Raw genomic sequence first — 18,478 nt, forward strand, 5'->3', positions numbered from 1 at the left:
CCTATAATAATGCTTGAATTTTTGAAGGATGGGTCAACATACACCAGGAAATCACTTGCAAAAAGACTTAGTAAACAACTGGAGAATTTTTATGCACGAAGAATGGCAAACTGAGACTTGAATTTCAACTCTACTTTCATGCTTAAAACTCTGATTAGTAGGTGAGTAATTTTACATGATTATTCACTCTCATTAAAACTTACTTAACCAAACTACATTAAAAAAAAAAAAATCTCTTTCTTCAGGGTGAAACATTGCCACTGGAGAATTATGACCAGTCCCAATACAGAGTCTTGACTGATCCAGGAAATCAAGGAATACAAATGAAAGAGACAAGACTTGTGAATTTTGACACTTCAAAGTCCAGAAAATACATTTTTCTTTTGTAAGGCTTTGAAAATAAAAAGTAGATTTGGAACAGGTTTGTTTTTGGTGTTTGGTGGTGGTTTGGTTTTTTTTTTTATTTCCCCCAAGAGTTTAGTAAGACTGTTTTTTGAAGTAGTCTGAAATTATAATTGCTACTAGGGATAGCCAAAGAAACAGGGGGGAAAAAAAATCGGAATATCAATTTTGCACACACTGCAGACCACTAAAGTTTTGCTAATAACATCAGGAAAAGCAAAACATCACAAATTAGCCATATTACTGACTGGTAATCAGGGAAGAGCATGGGCTTCATGTATTCTCTCTGTTGTTAACAGTGAGCACATTGTTAACAACATAAAACAACTTACAACACACGATAAAGCATAATTGTGTGTTAATTTGTATCCATATAATCTTCAGATGATCAGGGATTCATTCACTTATCAAACAGAAGAATTAACAACATCTCAAAACCACTGGCTGCTTCTTGGCCTGCCCTGCCTATAGAAGAGCAACGAAGCTGGTGAAGGGGCTGGAGCACAAGTCTTCTGAGAAGTGGCTGAGGGAGCTGGGGTTGTTTAGTCTGGAGGAGGCTGAGGGGAGACCTTATCGCTCTCCACAGCCATCTGAAAGGAGGTTGTAGCGAGGCGGGTGTCGGTCTCTTCTCCCAAGTAACTTGGGATGGGACAAGAGGAAACAGCCTCACCGCAATTTGTGCTAGGGGAGGTTTATATTGGATATTAGGAAAAATATCTTCACCGAAAGGGTTGTCAAGCACTGGAACAGAGTGCACCGGGAAGCTATTGAGTCACCATCCCTGGAGGTATTTAAAAGATGTGTAGATGTGGCACTTGGAAACACGGTTTAGTGGTAGACTTGGCAGTGTTAGGTTAACGGTTGGACTCAATGATCTTAAAGGTCTTTTCCAACCTAAATGATTCTATGATTCTGTGATAACGATTCAGAAGTCTCCAGAAGACTTTACTGCTGTGGCCAATGAATGCCATCAATGCTATTTTAAGAATATTAAAATTTAGTATTCACCATGTTTCTTTTCACATTTAGTATCGTTGCTTTACGAAGAGGTAATTGCAGTGTGAAGATGAAGGTCTGGAAAGTTTACCAAGTGTCTAGTTTCTAATGTGGAATCCTATCTAAAATAAGGACTAGCATAAGTTCTTTCAATCTTTAAGTTTACTTTCTCCTCTTGAGTATTAAGTGAACTTTAAAGATCAGCTCAGCAATTACCCCACCGATCAGTACACCTTCACTTCCACATTGATAAGCTTCTACTACAGCTCCCAAGAAACAGATGCTCTACACAGGCAATGGTTGAGAGATTTGAACCCTTCATTTCTGCAAGGACCTTTTGGAAGACTTTTGATATAAAAATATACATGTACACATGAATATGCACATGCCATCATTTAGGATTTTAACCTATTGTAAGATATTTCATATTATTAATAATGGCTTATGAAGGCACATATAGCCCACCCTCTTGTCTTGCTTCCATAGTACTTACCAGTTTAGGTAATACATTAAACTCTGGATCCCTTGATGTCACTGGCAAAGCATCACTAGATTTCATTGTATGCAGAACTGAAACCCATATAGATTTTCATGCTATTTAATTTTGACTGCTTTACTGGAAGATGCTTTCATCACCGTAAACCAGTTAATGGGGAAATTGCAAGAAATAACTCTTGAACATTCTTGAAATGCATTTAGTGCACTTCTGATAAACTGTTTCAGAAATTAAACATGCCACCCAATTTGCCAAGTAAACACAAAGAGAAATTATGCTGCATTAATCTCAATGTGTTTTTTTAAAGAACAGAGGGTAACACAAGGGCAACCAAAGGGAAAGTAACAGAAGAGGATGACAACTGCACTGCAACCTACCCCCCACCTTAAAGCAATCCCAGGGAAAAGTTTGATCCACACTCCTGTTGAGTCTGCTCATGAAAATCTCAACCAAATCAGCATTTTTCTGTAAAAATATTAATGGTGAAATTATCACAATATTTCATGTGCTTCCTTCCATTCCTATACACTAGGTAAGACCCTGCACACTTACTGCCTCTTGTACTCCCACACCCTTATTCTCCTGGTTTCTATTCAAACACTAACTGCCACGACAGATCCCTGTTTATTACAGGCTGCAGCAATCATCTCATCAGCAGCTGAACCACTGATGTCATTATTTGTCTATTTGTTTTATGTATCTAAATGTATATGCAATTTCTATCTCTGTTCAAAGCTTTGAAAGGGACATTTAATCACAGAGCTATAAATGCCATAGGAGGATCCTTGCCTGTGGTTTCTCCCTGGCATTTTTAATGTACATTTCCTTTCACAGCCCCAGCTGCTTCAATTTTCTTGAGATTTTGCTGGAGATCCTCCTACAGAAAGGGCAAGCTCTGCTCTAAACCACAATGTTAAAAACAGATTGCTGACTAATGTTGTAAATTGCAGCTACAGCTTCTTTCTAGATAGTATAATCTTGACACACACAATAATGCAGCCTTAAGGCTGAAGAAAACTGGAAGTCTGCAGAATCTGCAGCAAAAAAACCATTTCTTTAGTACCTTCTGTTTCCTCTCCTCTATTTCACCTTTACTGTATTTTGAGAGGCTGCTTTTAAGAGACAACTGCAGTGAGTAAAAGAAAAACTGAGGGAAGAAAAAAAAAGACAGTCAAAAGAAAGGAGGAGGAAAGGAAAGAGAATAATGTTTTAAATAAATCCTTGTATCAAAAAGCTTTCCAGAATGCTCCCAGTTTAAGTTAGAACTGGGAGCTCATTAAGGTTTCAACCTGCATTTTTTTATACCAGCAATAGGTTAAGGTCTATCTAATTCAATGTCCATGCAATTAATTTTAATAGAAATAGTCTGGGAACTGCTCCCAGATGACAGGCAGCAGCAACAAGCAAATTTTAAGTTGTTCAGCTCTGGATGTTCACCTACCCTTTGCCAGGTACAGCTCTCTTCCTAACTCTGGTTAGTAGAATGATGCCTCACACCAATCTACTTTAGGCTGGAAAAACCCATGTGATCTGTGTTATATATTTAAAGCAATTTAAAGTAAATATTGCTACAAAGTGAATAAAGAACTTAGAGACACATGCTCTGTTCCAAGCCACTACTTAGAGAGCAGATGAATAAGAGCAGAAGTCAATGCCACCAGTCATTAGAGAGGACACTAAACAACACTCAAGCAGGACCTGAAAGAGGAGACTCCACCTCCTCTGGCCCTGTCAGATTCATAATTTTGGTTTAGATTATCCCAATCCTTTCAGTTCCTGGGAAGGTGAAAATGAAAAATAGATTGGATTGCACTACTATCTCCAGTTTCTGTGGTGTTTGGGCAACTAAGACATCAAAGGATTCCCTCTCACAGATTCCTGCGAGCTCTGCAAGCATGTACTGCTCCAGGGTCCCAGAGGGTGAACTGAGGTACAGGCAGAACAAATACTTTCCTCAAAGTTGCAGAGGAAGTCAAAGGTACAGATGGGCACTAAATCTCTGTCAAGTCTTAGAGTAATACCTAAGCACTCCAGAGAGACCCTAAATAGCAATTTCACTGGGATTACCGGAATAGCACTGGAATGCTATCCAAAGGTGCAATTTACCTGGGACAAAGCTTAGGAAGCATAAATCTAATAGCAGCTCTGTTTAGATTTAAGCAGAGCATTTATGGAGCCTTTTATCGATTCTTTGTACAGGAGACATTTCACCTTCTGATCAGTCAGCTGCTTCGAATTCCCCCATAACACAAAATTCTATTAATTAAAGTAACCCACTGAATTATAAAATGTATTCTTAAAATAGACCTATTGGACCTACAGATCTATTTTATTGTGAGAAGAGCTTCTCATTAGCCACTTTTGGCTGGTTATTTCAAATGCACATTTCCATATCATTAGTTTTCAGGGCTAACAGTAAAATAGATCACAAAATACATGATAAATTGATCTATGTTCATTCCACTGCACATTAACAGTAAATTTAAAGAATTGGGTTGGACACTCCAGACAAGAAAGCCTAGCTGCAACTATTTCATTTTCAGACAGTCCAAGTCATCAGACTTTGTGACCCAGTATAACATTAAGTAGCCCAAACACAATTCCAGATGGTATTGCTTCTCAATTCGATCACCTTTCCTCACACTGAAATAACCTGTGAATAGTTTAATCAGCTGCAGTAGGCTCATTTAAGTGCTATGGAAATGGGGCAATAGAAGAGGCATTCCACCCTTTGACATGAATGGAATGAATAAAAAAAAAAGTTCATTCCCAGACTATAAATATTGATGTGTCAAATTTCAGTATCTGGAGAACTGAAACAAACCAAATACTGCAAAGGCATGAAGTAGCATCTGGCCAAAATAGATGGCTCCAGAAATTAAGCTGTTAAGTATACATAATTTTCAAGAAACTATAACTTCTGATTATAAAAATGGAAACCAACAATTATGGCTATGCCTACAATGCTAAGAGCACCCAGGAGACCTCTCGCACCAAGCAGCATTGGTGGCTTACACCCTCGCTCCTCAGGGCTAGTCCCTTCTGATCATCCCCACAGCTGGACCCTACCAGGTGTCTTTAAGAAGTAATTACTTGTGGCTTTATCTACTTCAAAGTCCCTGCAATCATGTGAGGGCTGTGTCACAGCCTCTCAGGCTGATTTTAATAGCATAACGCTGTGCAAGTGTGTGTCATACCCTGGGTCTATTGCGAGAGTAGGTAGACCTAAGCGATGCTGTGAGACACGACGAGGTAACACTGGAAGACTGCTCAGGGATAACAGCAGCAAGCAGTCCTGCAGCAGTCCTGTCCGTATCACTGTGAGGTGGTTCTTGGGGTGAACTGATCCCCAAAGTGCACCCAAGCTTTGTCTCATACAGAACTGGATGACTAGCTTCAAGAAAAACCCAGGGAGTGAACTGAGTTGCAAACAGGGAACTGGGGTCTGGAGCGTGGGCTCAGGAGATAAGTTATTTGGCTTTCTTCATGTGCCCTACATTCATCCTGACAGAGTCAAAACAGAACTAAGCTGTAAAAACATTAAGCATCAAATATAATAATTCTAAAGCTATTTAAAGGAGCTAGAACATCCACAGCTATATATTTCTTGGGTCTTGCATCTGAAGTGGAATTATAGGAAGAATTTATTTTGGCATGAAAGTCAGAGCTCCAGAAAAAAAAGCTTAAAACCTAAAGAACTGAGAAATAGATTCCCAAGTCTTCATTTCATTTTATTATCCTACTACACGGTACACCACCAATAGCCAATGAATATCACATCAATACACTTGGGGACAAGTGTTACACAGCTGCGGACACCGCTATGAATGCTTTTCTTTAGTAACTGCAGAACTTGAGAATGTAAAAATGCTTCCATCCCTATGCTTTCATAGTGTTTATTATGAAGATTTAACTTCAAATACTTTTAAGCCTGTCCAGGAGAACAAAGCCTCCAGCTAGTTTTCCCTCCTGCCACTTTTCCTATGATACTCAGCCACAGACTACACTGGAATTCATAAGTTCAGACAGGAATTTTTTTCTGGCTATTATTTGGTCACTCTTCAACCATCCATCTCTGTCTGGGGGAAAACTCTTAAGAATTACTAAGTATCATGATAGTAATTATCAAAAAAAAAAAATAGTGAAAATTTACAAGCATCTGAGGAATGGCAGCACTATCACATAAGCTCCTTTGGAAGATAACTCCCACTCCAGAGTGGTATTAAGGAAAGCAGATGAAGATTCAGAACTATTAATAGATTGGAGATAATGTTTATCTTGGTGTCTACAAACTGTCTTTCTTATCAAATACTTTGCTACAGAATATGTTTTCAATGGTATATAGTCAAGCTAAAAGAAAATATTTCTTCTTGAAGGCATGGACTCTGAACTAACTTAGAGGGGCACTGTTTGGTTAGACCGTATTTTGTTCATTTAACTCTACGACATACTTTTCCTTAATACACAGTAAGATGAACAACATGATGCCATGCTTGCTCAAGGTGGTGGAGCTCTAGCTCCCCAGCAGCTTCACAGCGTACAGTGAAAAGGCTTGTTTTTTGAAAAAGAGAAACGTGGCTGCCTCCACATCCACACCTAAAGAAACACGCACAAGTGCTTGTTTGTGCAGTGAATACTTCAAACGTGCATTGACTGAGTATAAAACAAACTTCTGAAATTCCTTGTGCTGCTTCCCAAAGCCCCACTTCATCTCTGTACAGGCTATGACTTTTCAGAATATTTTTAGTGCATAAGGCAGCTTTTCAATGACCTCTTAACTCTTGTAACTCGTCTCACAGCATAAATCAAACCATGTTGCCCAACTCTTTCCATAGCAGAACTGCACCTTTAAATACCACTAATGCCAGATGGTCTCAGCATATAAAGCAGCATGAGACGACATATTAACGCTACTCAAACAAGCAACTTGTGCTAGCAGCAGACCAATGAAATCAGTCTCAGGCTGCTAATCTTCTCTGTCACCATAGCAACATCTATTTCAGACAATTCTTCAATTTTCAAGTCAGATGAGCTTGTTGGCTCTTAAACTTCGCTATTCAGGGGGTCTTCTGTAGTCAGGTACTTTTTCACTTTGTATTGGCTACTGTTACAACATGGAATTTATTTTTATCAGCTGGTCCATGGAGTATCAAGGAACAGATGCTCCTCTGTTTCTGTTTATGTACAGACTTTTCCACTAACGATTTGTACTATAAGATTTCCACTGAAGATCTGTACCATTTATTTCCACTGTGGATTTGTTCCCCTAACTGCAACACATTTCCACGTACAGTGTTAAATGTACCTTGCAAATATAGATACGTCTGTTGTGACTCTACCTACCACACTGAAAGAAAATCAATAATTGGTACCTTCTTCATACCTCAAGGCAAATTTTTAAACAAAACAAAACTGGGTATCTGCAGCAGGTAGACAGGGAGACAAACTCTCCACTCCTCCTCACCTTATGCCCATTAGCCTAGCTGAGTCAGCACAAATACTGGACCTGTTTGCTACTAGGAGAAATCTGGTAAGAAGCAGGTAGGAACTGCATCTTAAAGGTCGATCAAATGCTGAACGACATGCTGTCTATCAAGTACATATATATATACATACATCGGGTACATGGCATAGCCACATGCTAACCTGCAGCATGGAGGATGAGAACCTGAGGCACAGGGAGAGGATGTTCTTGTCCAAAAAGACGAGAAATAAATGGCAGAGCCAGGAAAGAAGTCGGACATCCTTTATCACAAAACCACTTCTCCTGTCTGAGAAACAACTCCCTACAATGACCATGTTTAAACATGTGATAGCCCAGCTCCCAACCCCACAGCCTTTTTCTTCTCTCTATCCCAATGTACTGATGTCACCAAAAAGAAAGAAGAAAGTTCATTCAGAAAGGCACAAACTTTGATTACACATTCCTTAACTGCAGGGTATTACAGTACCAAAGTCACACTTAGCCCTCTTTTTTAAGGGCACACATGCAAGTTGGCTTGAGCATTAGGATTTATAAGCCTCCTGCTTATAATGAAGATTCAGATGTACAGCTCCTAGTGACTTTAGTTTGATCTGTGGATGCTCAGCAGCTGGGTGGGAGGAGAAATTAAACCCCCGTCTAGTTTATATCAGTTGAAAATCTGACATGGAGAGTCAGCTTACTATAGCCATAAAGCTTCCTTTGAAGTGATAATCTTTCTTATGTGTAAAAAGTGTATATTTAGATTGTAGACTCACCCTGATTCTGCTTATAGTTCTAAAACTGTGCTTTTGTGCAATAAGCCAAAATGCAGAGCCAGCCAAAACTACAAAACCTCCAGTTCAGCATAGGGAAAAACGGTTAATGTTGCATGACAAATTTGCAGGGAGTACACTGTTCATAACAGTGAAGGACAGCAATGAAAGACAATCACACCACAGGCTCCCTTTACTTTTGAGGGACACAAAAGTAAAAGGACATTCAAATGGCATGTCCTGCAGCTAGAAAACTCACGCTTTCTTGATACCGAAAAAATCTACCGGATCATTAGATTGATATACCAGCAAGGATGCCTTTGCCAGGAAAACAGCTCATTAAACCTTGGCCAGTTGGATGTCCCACCTGATCAAACAATTCTTCCCACTTGGCTTTAAGGCAGATCCACGCCTAAGGATAAGTATTCAAAATGGCATACGATGGCTGTTCTCACTGTAGGCAGGCTCTGCAGCCAGAGCAGTGTCTTTCTTTGGCTGTACATGAGGCAGCTCACACTCCATGGTCATGAACAGCTCCATACAAAGAATGACTATCTCAGCTTGCTCCATGGGACTTGATTTGTGAGTAAACAAGGATGTCAGGTTTTGCTCATAATTCAATATGAACAACTACCAGGAAGCACCTAGTAGCTTATACAGCTATAAATGTCTCACTTCAGAAAAATAATTAATTAAAAACGTTTACTGCCTTCGAATTGCCAACCACGGGTTTACGATTAAATATTCTCTCTTACCTGGCCATTGTAGCTACACAGACACGTTTTTAACTCATGCCTTCATACTGAACCAAACCCCTCTGACGATCACCTTGCTACCTGCTGCTGTCATGGGAAGATGGGTGCGGTGCTGATTCAGCCAGCACAACATTAGCACACTGCAAGAACCCTCCCCTCCAAAAGGAAGGGCCCTGTGGACCAAGACCGCACTTTTAGTCTAGTATCCTCATCCCCAACAGCGCACCTGAAAGGAGTAAACAAGATGACAACTTCAGTGCCACAGGGCAGCTATCACGCCACAGTACATACCTTTGTTTCCATATAATATGGCAGAACTCCAATTCCAAACTCCTAAATCCCAGCAAGTCAAGCGGCTTTCTCCAGCACTGTAGTTCTGTAGAGCTCCTAACCCACTCCCCATACAGCACTAGCTTTCAGCCTTAAACCTGAAATAACACAGGCAGATCTATGTAGCCAAAAGAGCTCAGATTTATGTCACACTGCCAATCAAACCTCCCTACCCTGCTACCATTTTACGGATAAGGATTTGGGGTTTTTTTCAACCTTTTAACTACAAAGACCCTTGGTGTCTTCATTTAGCTTCAGCCTACAAGAAAGTAAGCTTCCAGCATAACATTCTGATCCCTCTGAATTCGCTGAACCCTGGCTTTTGATTTGCGACTTACTCCAAAGCAAAGTATATGAAGTATACACCCTTTATGCCACTGCTCCTGATTCTACCCATTATTTTAATTCACTGACCCCGAAGTCTTAAAGTACACACTGCAATTTTCGCTTTCCTTGATTCCACAACACTTTACAAGAATTCACCTACAAACCTTTCCAGTTCCCCAGGCTGGGATTCATCAGCTCTCAACCATAAGCTCTTGCACATGCTCCTAAGTTAGAAGCCTGCCCAGTTTTGGCTCCTCCTAGAGTCAGTAGAGAAAACAGACATGTTCAGAGAGCACTGCAGCCCAACTAAGAGGTCTGCCTGCTAATCATCAAAGATTATAGCATGTAGACTTCTAAATCACACACCACATGTGAAAACAAAAATTAGGTAGAATGAATAGAGAATTAATTCTAACTTAGTTTTAATACTAAACTATTGGCCGAGCCTAGTAGCAACTCTATTGCTACAACCAAAAAATTTGTGTTCATTATGAAATAGGAAGACCTGTCTTGCCATAATTACTGTCTGTGTAATTTAAAAGGCTTAAGATATTGATCACTAAATTATAGAAAAATAAACAGTTTCTCCTGAATAAAGTAAATTAAGAACTAATATAATAGCAAGGCCATTTTTTGATAAATCACATTATTACAATTTACTGCCTTTAACAAAATGTTTCATGAAATCTTCGGAAATCACTGTGCTTTATGCGCTTCTCATTAATTCTCTGGAGTTCACGTTGATGTCACCATAATAAAGCATCCCTTTAATCCCAACCAACAACAAAACAGGCCCACCTCCTGTTTTCATTGGAAGCTGCTAAGGCATTCTGCAGATGTGGGAGGTGATGACAACTCTTCTCTTTAAAAGAAATTAAAGTAATTGACTCTTTCAAAAGGAGTGTGATTGTCAAGACCAGCCTGGGTCAGACTGACAAATTCTGGATGCTCTGCATACTCAGACTAATTTTAAGCCTGAGAAAATAAAACAACTGTCTTCTGTAGAGTCATGTTTATTCTTAATGGTTACAGCCCTTTTTAGTACAGCTTGGTCGCCCTTTGTGTTATTCTAGCAAATAAAAGAAACTTCTGAGATGCAGCAGCTGGGATCTATAGCATTTTCACAGGTAGCACACGGCTTCTCTTAACCCTTGTTTAAATGATCTAACAAAAAGGGAAGCCTTTAAATACCTCAGCCAGTGAAGCAATTTGGAGGAAGGGTATTGTATCTCTAGGAAACACTGCAGAGGCTGCCTAGCACAGCTGCCTAACCACACTTGCTGTGAATTTCCATTGACTTCAATGGGAACGTGAATGGCATTAACAACTAGCTGCAAATGTGATCTATAAATGTGCCCACATCTCCCTGACTTTCACCAGTTTCACGAGCACATCTTTCTCTTGGTATTCTACACCTCTGTTTTTAGCTGAACATTAAAACTGAGACAGGAAGGTAATTCAGAAATATTATTTATTTAAGAAAGAAAATCATAAGGAAGAAAAATCTATTTTCAAAAAACTGAGTGTTATCACATAGATTCTAAAAAATATGAAATTATCCAAGGCTCTTAAGAGAGATGCTTTTAAGAAACTCACTCAGCACTCACAACCAGCCATCTCATTGCCAGCAAATCCGACAGCCCTCTCAAGACCCATGCAACCTACAGAACCTGTGAAGGACGCTGGACATCCCACTCTGAACGCAGGCAGAATCAAAATTGTGCTGCCAGAGGCTATCCCATGCCAAATCCTGGCTGGAGGACTCCAGAGGGACTACCCTAAGAGGCACTACAGCCCATAAGGAATTTCTCTGGAAAGTTAATTACAGCCTCTCAGTCTTCTGCAGAATGAGCGCAGTACAACCAGCCCCAGATCTGCACTCCCAGAAGACGAGTTGGTAGCACGTCCCCTGCGGCGTTTGACGGGAAAGCCAGAACGTCCTCACAAGCTCTGAAAGGAAAATCTGTTCCCCCATGCACACAGGAAAGAAAAAATCCAAATGCAGAAGGCTACATGAATAATAGCTTCAACCACGTTTTATTCTGCATTTTATTTTATACATCCCTGTAGAGACGCCGGCAGCTGCCCGGCTCACACTCTTGGTTGGGCTCTGCGGGTGCTCTTGTTACCCTGCGGCCCGAAGAGCGGCTCACCTTTAAAGAGGATTGCAAACTTAAGCCGTGAGAGAAGCAGTGAAGCTGAATCACAGCTGACAGAAAAATGTGACCGCATAACACGGTCAGCACAGCGTCTCCTGTACTGCTGATAGAAACTGGTTTGCTTATATCCACCCATTTACAGCCCCTACCTTTATGCAGTGCAGCAGGATGGATATGATCTCAGTGCACCTCGCATTTACCAGCGACCAGTCCTGTATCCTGCAACACCTCCCTCCAGGGAGGGAATACTGAAGAAGCGGCCATTGATAAAAACTGGCATTTGCTTAAGCCTCAAGCATGCAAAAATTAGGTCTGCTCTCTAATATCTACATTTAATAACAAGCTCTTGCCATGTACAATTTGTATTAATGCTCTGCAAAACTGGGAAATTTTAACAGGGCCCATCAAAGAGCTCACAAGATCTTTACTTGCAAATTCCAAGCGTAAGGAAAAGAAGCTTTACAAAATCAAATGCAATTAATTCTAAGTGATAAAATTAGAACGGCCGCATCTGATGACATCACCGTAACCAGGAGACGAGCTGCACGCTCTCTTACCACCACCACTGCTAAAACGCCCTGCCGCCGACTCGAGGGCTGTGTTCGCCCATCTGAAGCGGGGCAGCCCACAGGGCCCACGGGCGATGTCGAGTGGTCTCCCCCCTCCCAGGCTACCGCGCTAAGGCAGCACAGCAGATTGCTGCCCACGCTGGGCTGAAGTCACGGCAGCCTCCTACACGTTTGCTGCTGTTTCTCTTTTTCAAAGAGCAGCACTTGCCCGCAGTTCTCTGGAGTGGCTGCAAAGGAATTTAAATTACAAACATTTAAAAAATATTTCAAAACAGGGTTGGTGCAATGGTGAAATACAAACTTTACAAGCAACAATTTTTTCCCTGTGAATTTGTCAGCTTTACTTACCACAATTTCTTATCACAGAAAGTATTAGCTCACATGGCAGGTGCCACAGCTGAATGAGGGAGTGCTTCAATGACAGAAAAAAACCCAGATATGGCTCCCGTATTAGCAGAGAGATCTTGGATTTCCTCATTCATTAATAGACGGTAGAGGCATGATTTCACTTCTCTTTTAATCACCCTTTAACTATGTTTTTGCAGGATGAAACAGCTCCAGCACTGTAGGGCTGGTGTGCGAGAAAGTGAGAGCCTAACGCTGGGCAACTTTGGGGGGGCCAATACAGGAGCTGCGATCTGGGGAGTCAAGCAGTTTATTTGGGCTCAGTGCCAGCACTGACCCACCCAAGGCATCTCCTCACCCTTCCAAGTGGGGTCTTTGATAAAGTGACGGGTCCAAGGATTAATGCAGCTGAACTGCACCTCGTAAAATCGCCTGATGTCACGCCCATGGGGTCCTGCAAATGCTCCCAGTCACAACTGTGCCGCTCAGCTGACGCACGGCGTGCTCTCGCCCCAGCAGCTCACAACGTTTTGTCATTGTTCGAAACTGAAAAGTCCAAAGTCAGTCATTTTCTAGAAGATCAGATGTCTCACTTGGGCTACAAATAAACCTTTTCCTTCTATTTGACATATTTTTAAAAACGCTTGTGGGGAGGATGAACAATGAAATCATTAACATTGAAAAAGCCTTCTAAATTAAATGCTGCTTTGAAAAAAACATGAAATATTTTGTTTCCAAAATGCCATTATCCTGATATTTTCAGGATTTCTGTTTCCTTTTCTCTAGCATGAACAATTTGATGAAAATACAACAAAATGATCCGCAAATTTGTGACAAGAAAATCTGTATTTTCATCCATCCTTTCTCCCCTCCATTTAATGCCAAAGTAATTTTCAGAGCCTACATCTGTAACACGCGTAACCAGTCAATTAATAAGCCTTACTTTGAGGATTTCTTCACAAAACTAAACACTGAAAAATAACCACTATAAAAATCTTAGTAATTAATTAAAAAAAAAAGAGTTGAGAGAAAATTTTATCTGCACTTTTTTTCATGTAAAGAGAAAAAAAAACCAACCCAAGAATCTTGAAATTGTCAAAATGTTTCATTTTCACGTTTGAAGTGGTAATGGAGGGGACCGGTCTCACACCACCAAAATCAATGGCGCAAATGAGTCAGAAGTGGCAGCATGCCTACACAAGTGGCTGAACATTAACGGTGGAGGAACTGCTTTTGGCATTAATCAATTCTAAATGTATTTCATTGCTATTAAAGAATACAAACTTGTGCCCCAAATGAGCTTAGTTATGGTAGTAAATAAAGTCTCAAGAGATCAGCATCCATTGGGTGTTTGTTCAACAGAACATCAGATATCCAAAGCAAGAGCCAATTTCCGCTCTCAGGAGTAGTCAGTGTTCTCCTGCACCTGAATTAAGGCAAAATATTGTTTACTTTGTCCAAGAAATCACCTGTGCTTTACTGTCAACTGTCCTCTGGTTTCCCTTGGTGCATCATCAACTTCCCACAATCTCTTTCGCCTTGCTTTATCTCACCTTGCCATTCATCATCTTCTGTCAACTTTGTCAATTTTTGGCAAGCACAAGGAAAAAAAAAATGTATGTATGTTCTTACATAATCAAAGCCACTCCACAACGTTCCGCTCACTTCCAGTCTAGGTTCATACAACACCTTCTGCACCTAACCACGGGAACAGTCTCATTAAAGTCTTCCTCTGCCTTGACCTTCTAGTCCCCACCGATTCAAAGTGAGGTTATCTGCAAGGAAGAGCTGCCTCAGTATAAAACTGTTAAAGTTCAAACATCTTCAGCTCCAGGTTTTGCTTCTCCTTATTCAGGGCCGCCTTCTCCATCAGTGATTGCAAGCTCTGATAACCCACACGGGTGCAATATCAGCCTAAAGAAACTGCTGCCACAAAAAAAAAAAAAAAAAAGTGAAATATTAGAACAAACTCTGGCATGAACCAGAAGGGAAACAGCTGGCGTGGCATTCAGGTCTGCAGAGAAGGCAGCACATTAATGTAGGATCAGAAACTTTAGGCATTCTCACACTTCTGGCATTTAGCACGCCCTTGGGAAGAGCTGAGTGAAGGCCGTGCTCGTCTTCCAAGTGACTAATCTGACTTTCCAAGATTTTCCAAGACACTTTGTACGCTTATACATAAAACCAGACTGGCTCATACGGAGTCATTCCTCTTTCCAGTGCAGTATCAGGACTTTAAAAAAGAATCCTTATGATGTATATTTACCCCAGCAAAAGATGAGGTCTTAAAGATTTGTTCCGGTTGCTTCATTCACTAAGGATTTGGTTCTGTTGCTTTGGAAGTCTAAAGCACGTTTCTAAGATTTTCCTATTTCTCTCATGCATTTTTTCCCAAATACTGTACATACATTAAAAATGCATTTTCAAAAATAGCTAATATTCTAAAATTAAAGTTGATTTATATGCTTACATATGATCAAATGCATTCACACAACACTGCATGGCCATGCAATATGCGAGATTATGCAACATATGCATGTATGTGCAGTATTTGTTTTACTCAGTACAAAGCCTCTTTACTCAGTACAAGCTGTCTTTACTGATGCTCTGCTGACGCTTTCCTGAATTAGTCATCAACTTGCTCACTAAGTGAACAGAAACATCTTTTTTTGTTTTCGCAGCAGCTCACTAGAAAATTCAGGTACCAGGTACCACCCCTGCACATTCACCAGGCTTCTAGAAGCATGAGCTCTCTACAGACTGTAAACTTATGAGCCACAGTATAGATTTCATTTATACTTAGATGTATTTTAACGTAAACCCTGTGACACTCAGAATATCTTGTAGGAACAGGTTACGTTCAGGAACAACTACTTCTTAGCCTATTGTAAAAAAAGAGAAAATAACTATGTGTGTGTGTGTGCCTGTGACTCTCTCTGTCACTTTTTTAACAGTAGATGATGATAAATCAGGTCCTGAGCCTGCAAATTTTTAAGCACACAAAATATCCTTATTGCAGTAGTTGCCCTGGGAATCAAGTGTGGATGCTCAGAGTGAGCGAGGATCCTCCCTCAGGTAAGAGCTGCAGAATCAGCCTCGTATTTCCTGCTGAGGCTGGTACAAGGCTCCACTTCTTTTACTGCTCAGCTTAAAAAAAACTCCCATAGAAAAATAAACAGTGCTACCTTTTACTACACAGCAGAAGAAAGGGCATGTTATTAAGAAGAAAACACCTCCAACACAACCGCAGGTGCTTAGGCTCTGGAACAGAGAAGCAGGGATGTTATCGGTGCCTTTACAATTACGGCAAGGAGCACAACCACAACTAGGCATGGGGTACGGATCATTGCCCTTCCTAAACAGGTCCTGTGTTTCTCTCATGGGCCACTGCAGACAGCGAAAGCTGCAGCAGCTCTCCGCTTTTTGAGAAACGCTCAGTACCTCGCAGAACGAGATTGAGGATTTAAATAAAACAATTTATTTGCTCTGGTTCAAAGCCTGGTTAATCCTCTGCAAAAACCAGCATTTTCCAGCATCCACCACTAAAGGTTGCCAGGACTCATCACATTCCCTGACATGTGATCTGGACACTACAACACGCAGCATTTGCATCTAGAGGGCTCCCTTTTGTGAGGGACCCAGCACATTCTAGGAGACGCTTGACATTCACGGTAGCTCGTATGGTGGACGCAATCCATAGGAAATTTTCTTTTCAGCGGTTTGTTATGGCTCATTGATATAAAGTTGGATTCTCTCTTGCCTGGGCTCAGTGACAAACCCTTTCCCACGTCCCTGATGCCAACAGGAGAATCGGCGTGTCTCTAGGAAGAGGCATGGCCCCACCTCAGACTGCACAGAGTGCTCTTCTTGTCCCTGTTTCAGCTGCCTTGACAGAGGTGCCAGATAAATGAGCTGTAGCATCTGTTCCCTGACAGTAACACAAAGTCACAACAATAACCGTGTGCAAATTACAGAGCGGCGACAGATTAATTCTTAGCTTCAGGATCACCCTTCGTATCGAGATGGCAACACACCACCAAGAAATTTTTCAAGTTTCACTGCAATTCTTACATTTGTCATTTCAAGGCAATGCTTTGCTACCCTGCCTTCCTCTTCTGTCTTCCTTACGTCCGATACCCTATGACCCCGAAGTTTTATCAGTAGCCCTAATAGAGTCAGCAAAAATGTATGTCCCTTGACACCCCCCTAAGACCCTTGAGGATGCAAAGCACGGTTATATTCAGGTCCTAAAGCAGAACATTAAGCACAAATTGTATAGACCAAATCTCCAGAGACCCACAGAATCCACATCTCCACCTAAAAATCACAGACTTCCAGGCCTGTTCTGTAACCTACTGAGGGAAACGTGAAGACACGACTGCAGGCGGCTTATGGTTGGGCCTCAGGTACTGAGCAGCTTCCCAGATTAAGCCTTTTCACATACAGACGCACACGATACGATCAATTCTGAAGTTGGAAACGATAAAAAATGCACCCTTGCAGGCGTAAAACAAACGCACAGTGTCAACCGCATCCCTTTTTATAAAAAAAAAGACGTCTCAGACCCCAGGTACACATAACCACGTACCCCGAGACATCTGTGCACACACGCCCGTGGCCTGACACGGCGAGGCCGTTCCCACCGGCGGCCTGGCCACGTTACAGGGCTCGCGCAGGCACGTTCATACCTAACGCTTTTTTCCGCGACGGTCTGGTTCGTGCCAGGGGACGGGGAGGCCGCCGCCTTCCCCGTCAGCACATCTGCACCAGGTGCTTCCCCGGGGCGCGGAGGGGCGCGGAGGGGCGCGGAGGGGCGCGGAGGGGCGCGGAGGGGCGCGGAGGGGCGCGGAGGGGCGCGGAGGGGCGCGGAGGGGCGCGCCGGCGTCCCCTGATCGCTGCTGCTGCTGCACCTTCCGCTATCTCACAGCGGTTCGAGCGTGCTTCTCTCTCTAACGGGGCGCTAAATCCAACGGCGGAGACATAAAGACGCTGAGCGCCGGCGAGCGCTCGCAGCCGGGGCCGCTACTAGGGCGAGGATTTTAGGGACAGCACCTGCCCGCTCCGCCGGGCCCCGGGCAGCGCCCCCGGGCAGCAGCCCCGCTCCGCCCCGCCGGTACCTGCCGCCAGGTGCGGGCACCGCCCGCCGCCGCAGCCCCCCTTACCGGGCTCGTGCTCGCCGGGGCGGTCGGAGACCTCGATGACCAGGAGCTCTCGGCCCTCGGCGCTGCGCCCCACCGTGTAGATCCTGCTGATGGCGGGGCACTGCAGCCACACGGCCACCAGCGCCTCCCGCAGCTCGGCGTAGCGGTGGTACTCGAAGGAGATGCCCTCCTCGGCGCTCAGCCGCCGCCGCCGGCTGGCGACCCCCGCCCCTCCCGCCGCCGGCTCCGCCGCCGCCGCCGCCCGGCACGCAGCGAGCACCCCGCAGAGCGCCAGCAGCGCCCGCACCCGCACCGCCATCCCGCCTGCCCGCCGCCCCGCAGCTGCCGCCGGCCCCGGCGGAGGGAGGGAGGGAGGGACGGAGGGAGCGGGGGGCGGGCGGAGGCGGCGGGCGGGGAGGGGAGGGGAGGGACGGGACCGGAGGCGGAGCCGCAAGATGGGGGCGGGAGCCGCTAAAGCGGCGTTCGCCAACCGATCTCCATGTCCCGGTAGAGAAAAGCACTGGGAGAGCCCATTCCTCAGTGGGTTCCCCAACGGGGCGTGACTTCTACGTTGCTTTATTTTATTAGGTGAAATCCTTTTCTTCTGCTTGGAGTCCACGCAGCTTTTGCTTTACCTGTTAAACTGTCTTTATCTCAAACCATGAGTTACCTCGCTTTTACTCTTCCGATTCTCTCACCCGTCCCACCGGGGGGGAGTGAG

General features: G+C 43.1%; 1 protein-coding gene across 1 annotated transcript in view; it reads right to left on the bottom strand.

The window, feature by feature from the left end:
* The window catches only part of CPE (carboxypeptidase E), a 59,970-nt gene extending 41,845 nt beyond the window's left edge, over positions 1-18,125 (bottom strand). The window contains exon 1 of the mRNA XM_064449760.1: positions 17,779-18,125. Within this exon, the coding sequence (XP_064305830.1) occupies positions 17,779-18,076 (298 nt within the window). The 5' untranslated portion in view covers positions 18,077-18,125. The remainder of the gene's footprint in view (positions 1-17,778) is intronic.
* Positions 18,126-18,478: the final 353 nt, after the last annotated feature.

Source organism: Phalacrocorax carbo, chromosome 4 (genome assembly GCF_963921805.1).
Source record: "Phalacrocorax carbo chromosome 4, bPhaCar2.1, whole genome shotgun sequence".
NCBI lineage: Eukaryota > Metazoa > Chordata > Aves > Suliformes > Phalacrocoracidae > Phalacrocorax > Phalacrocorax carbo.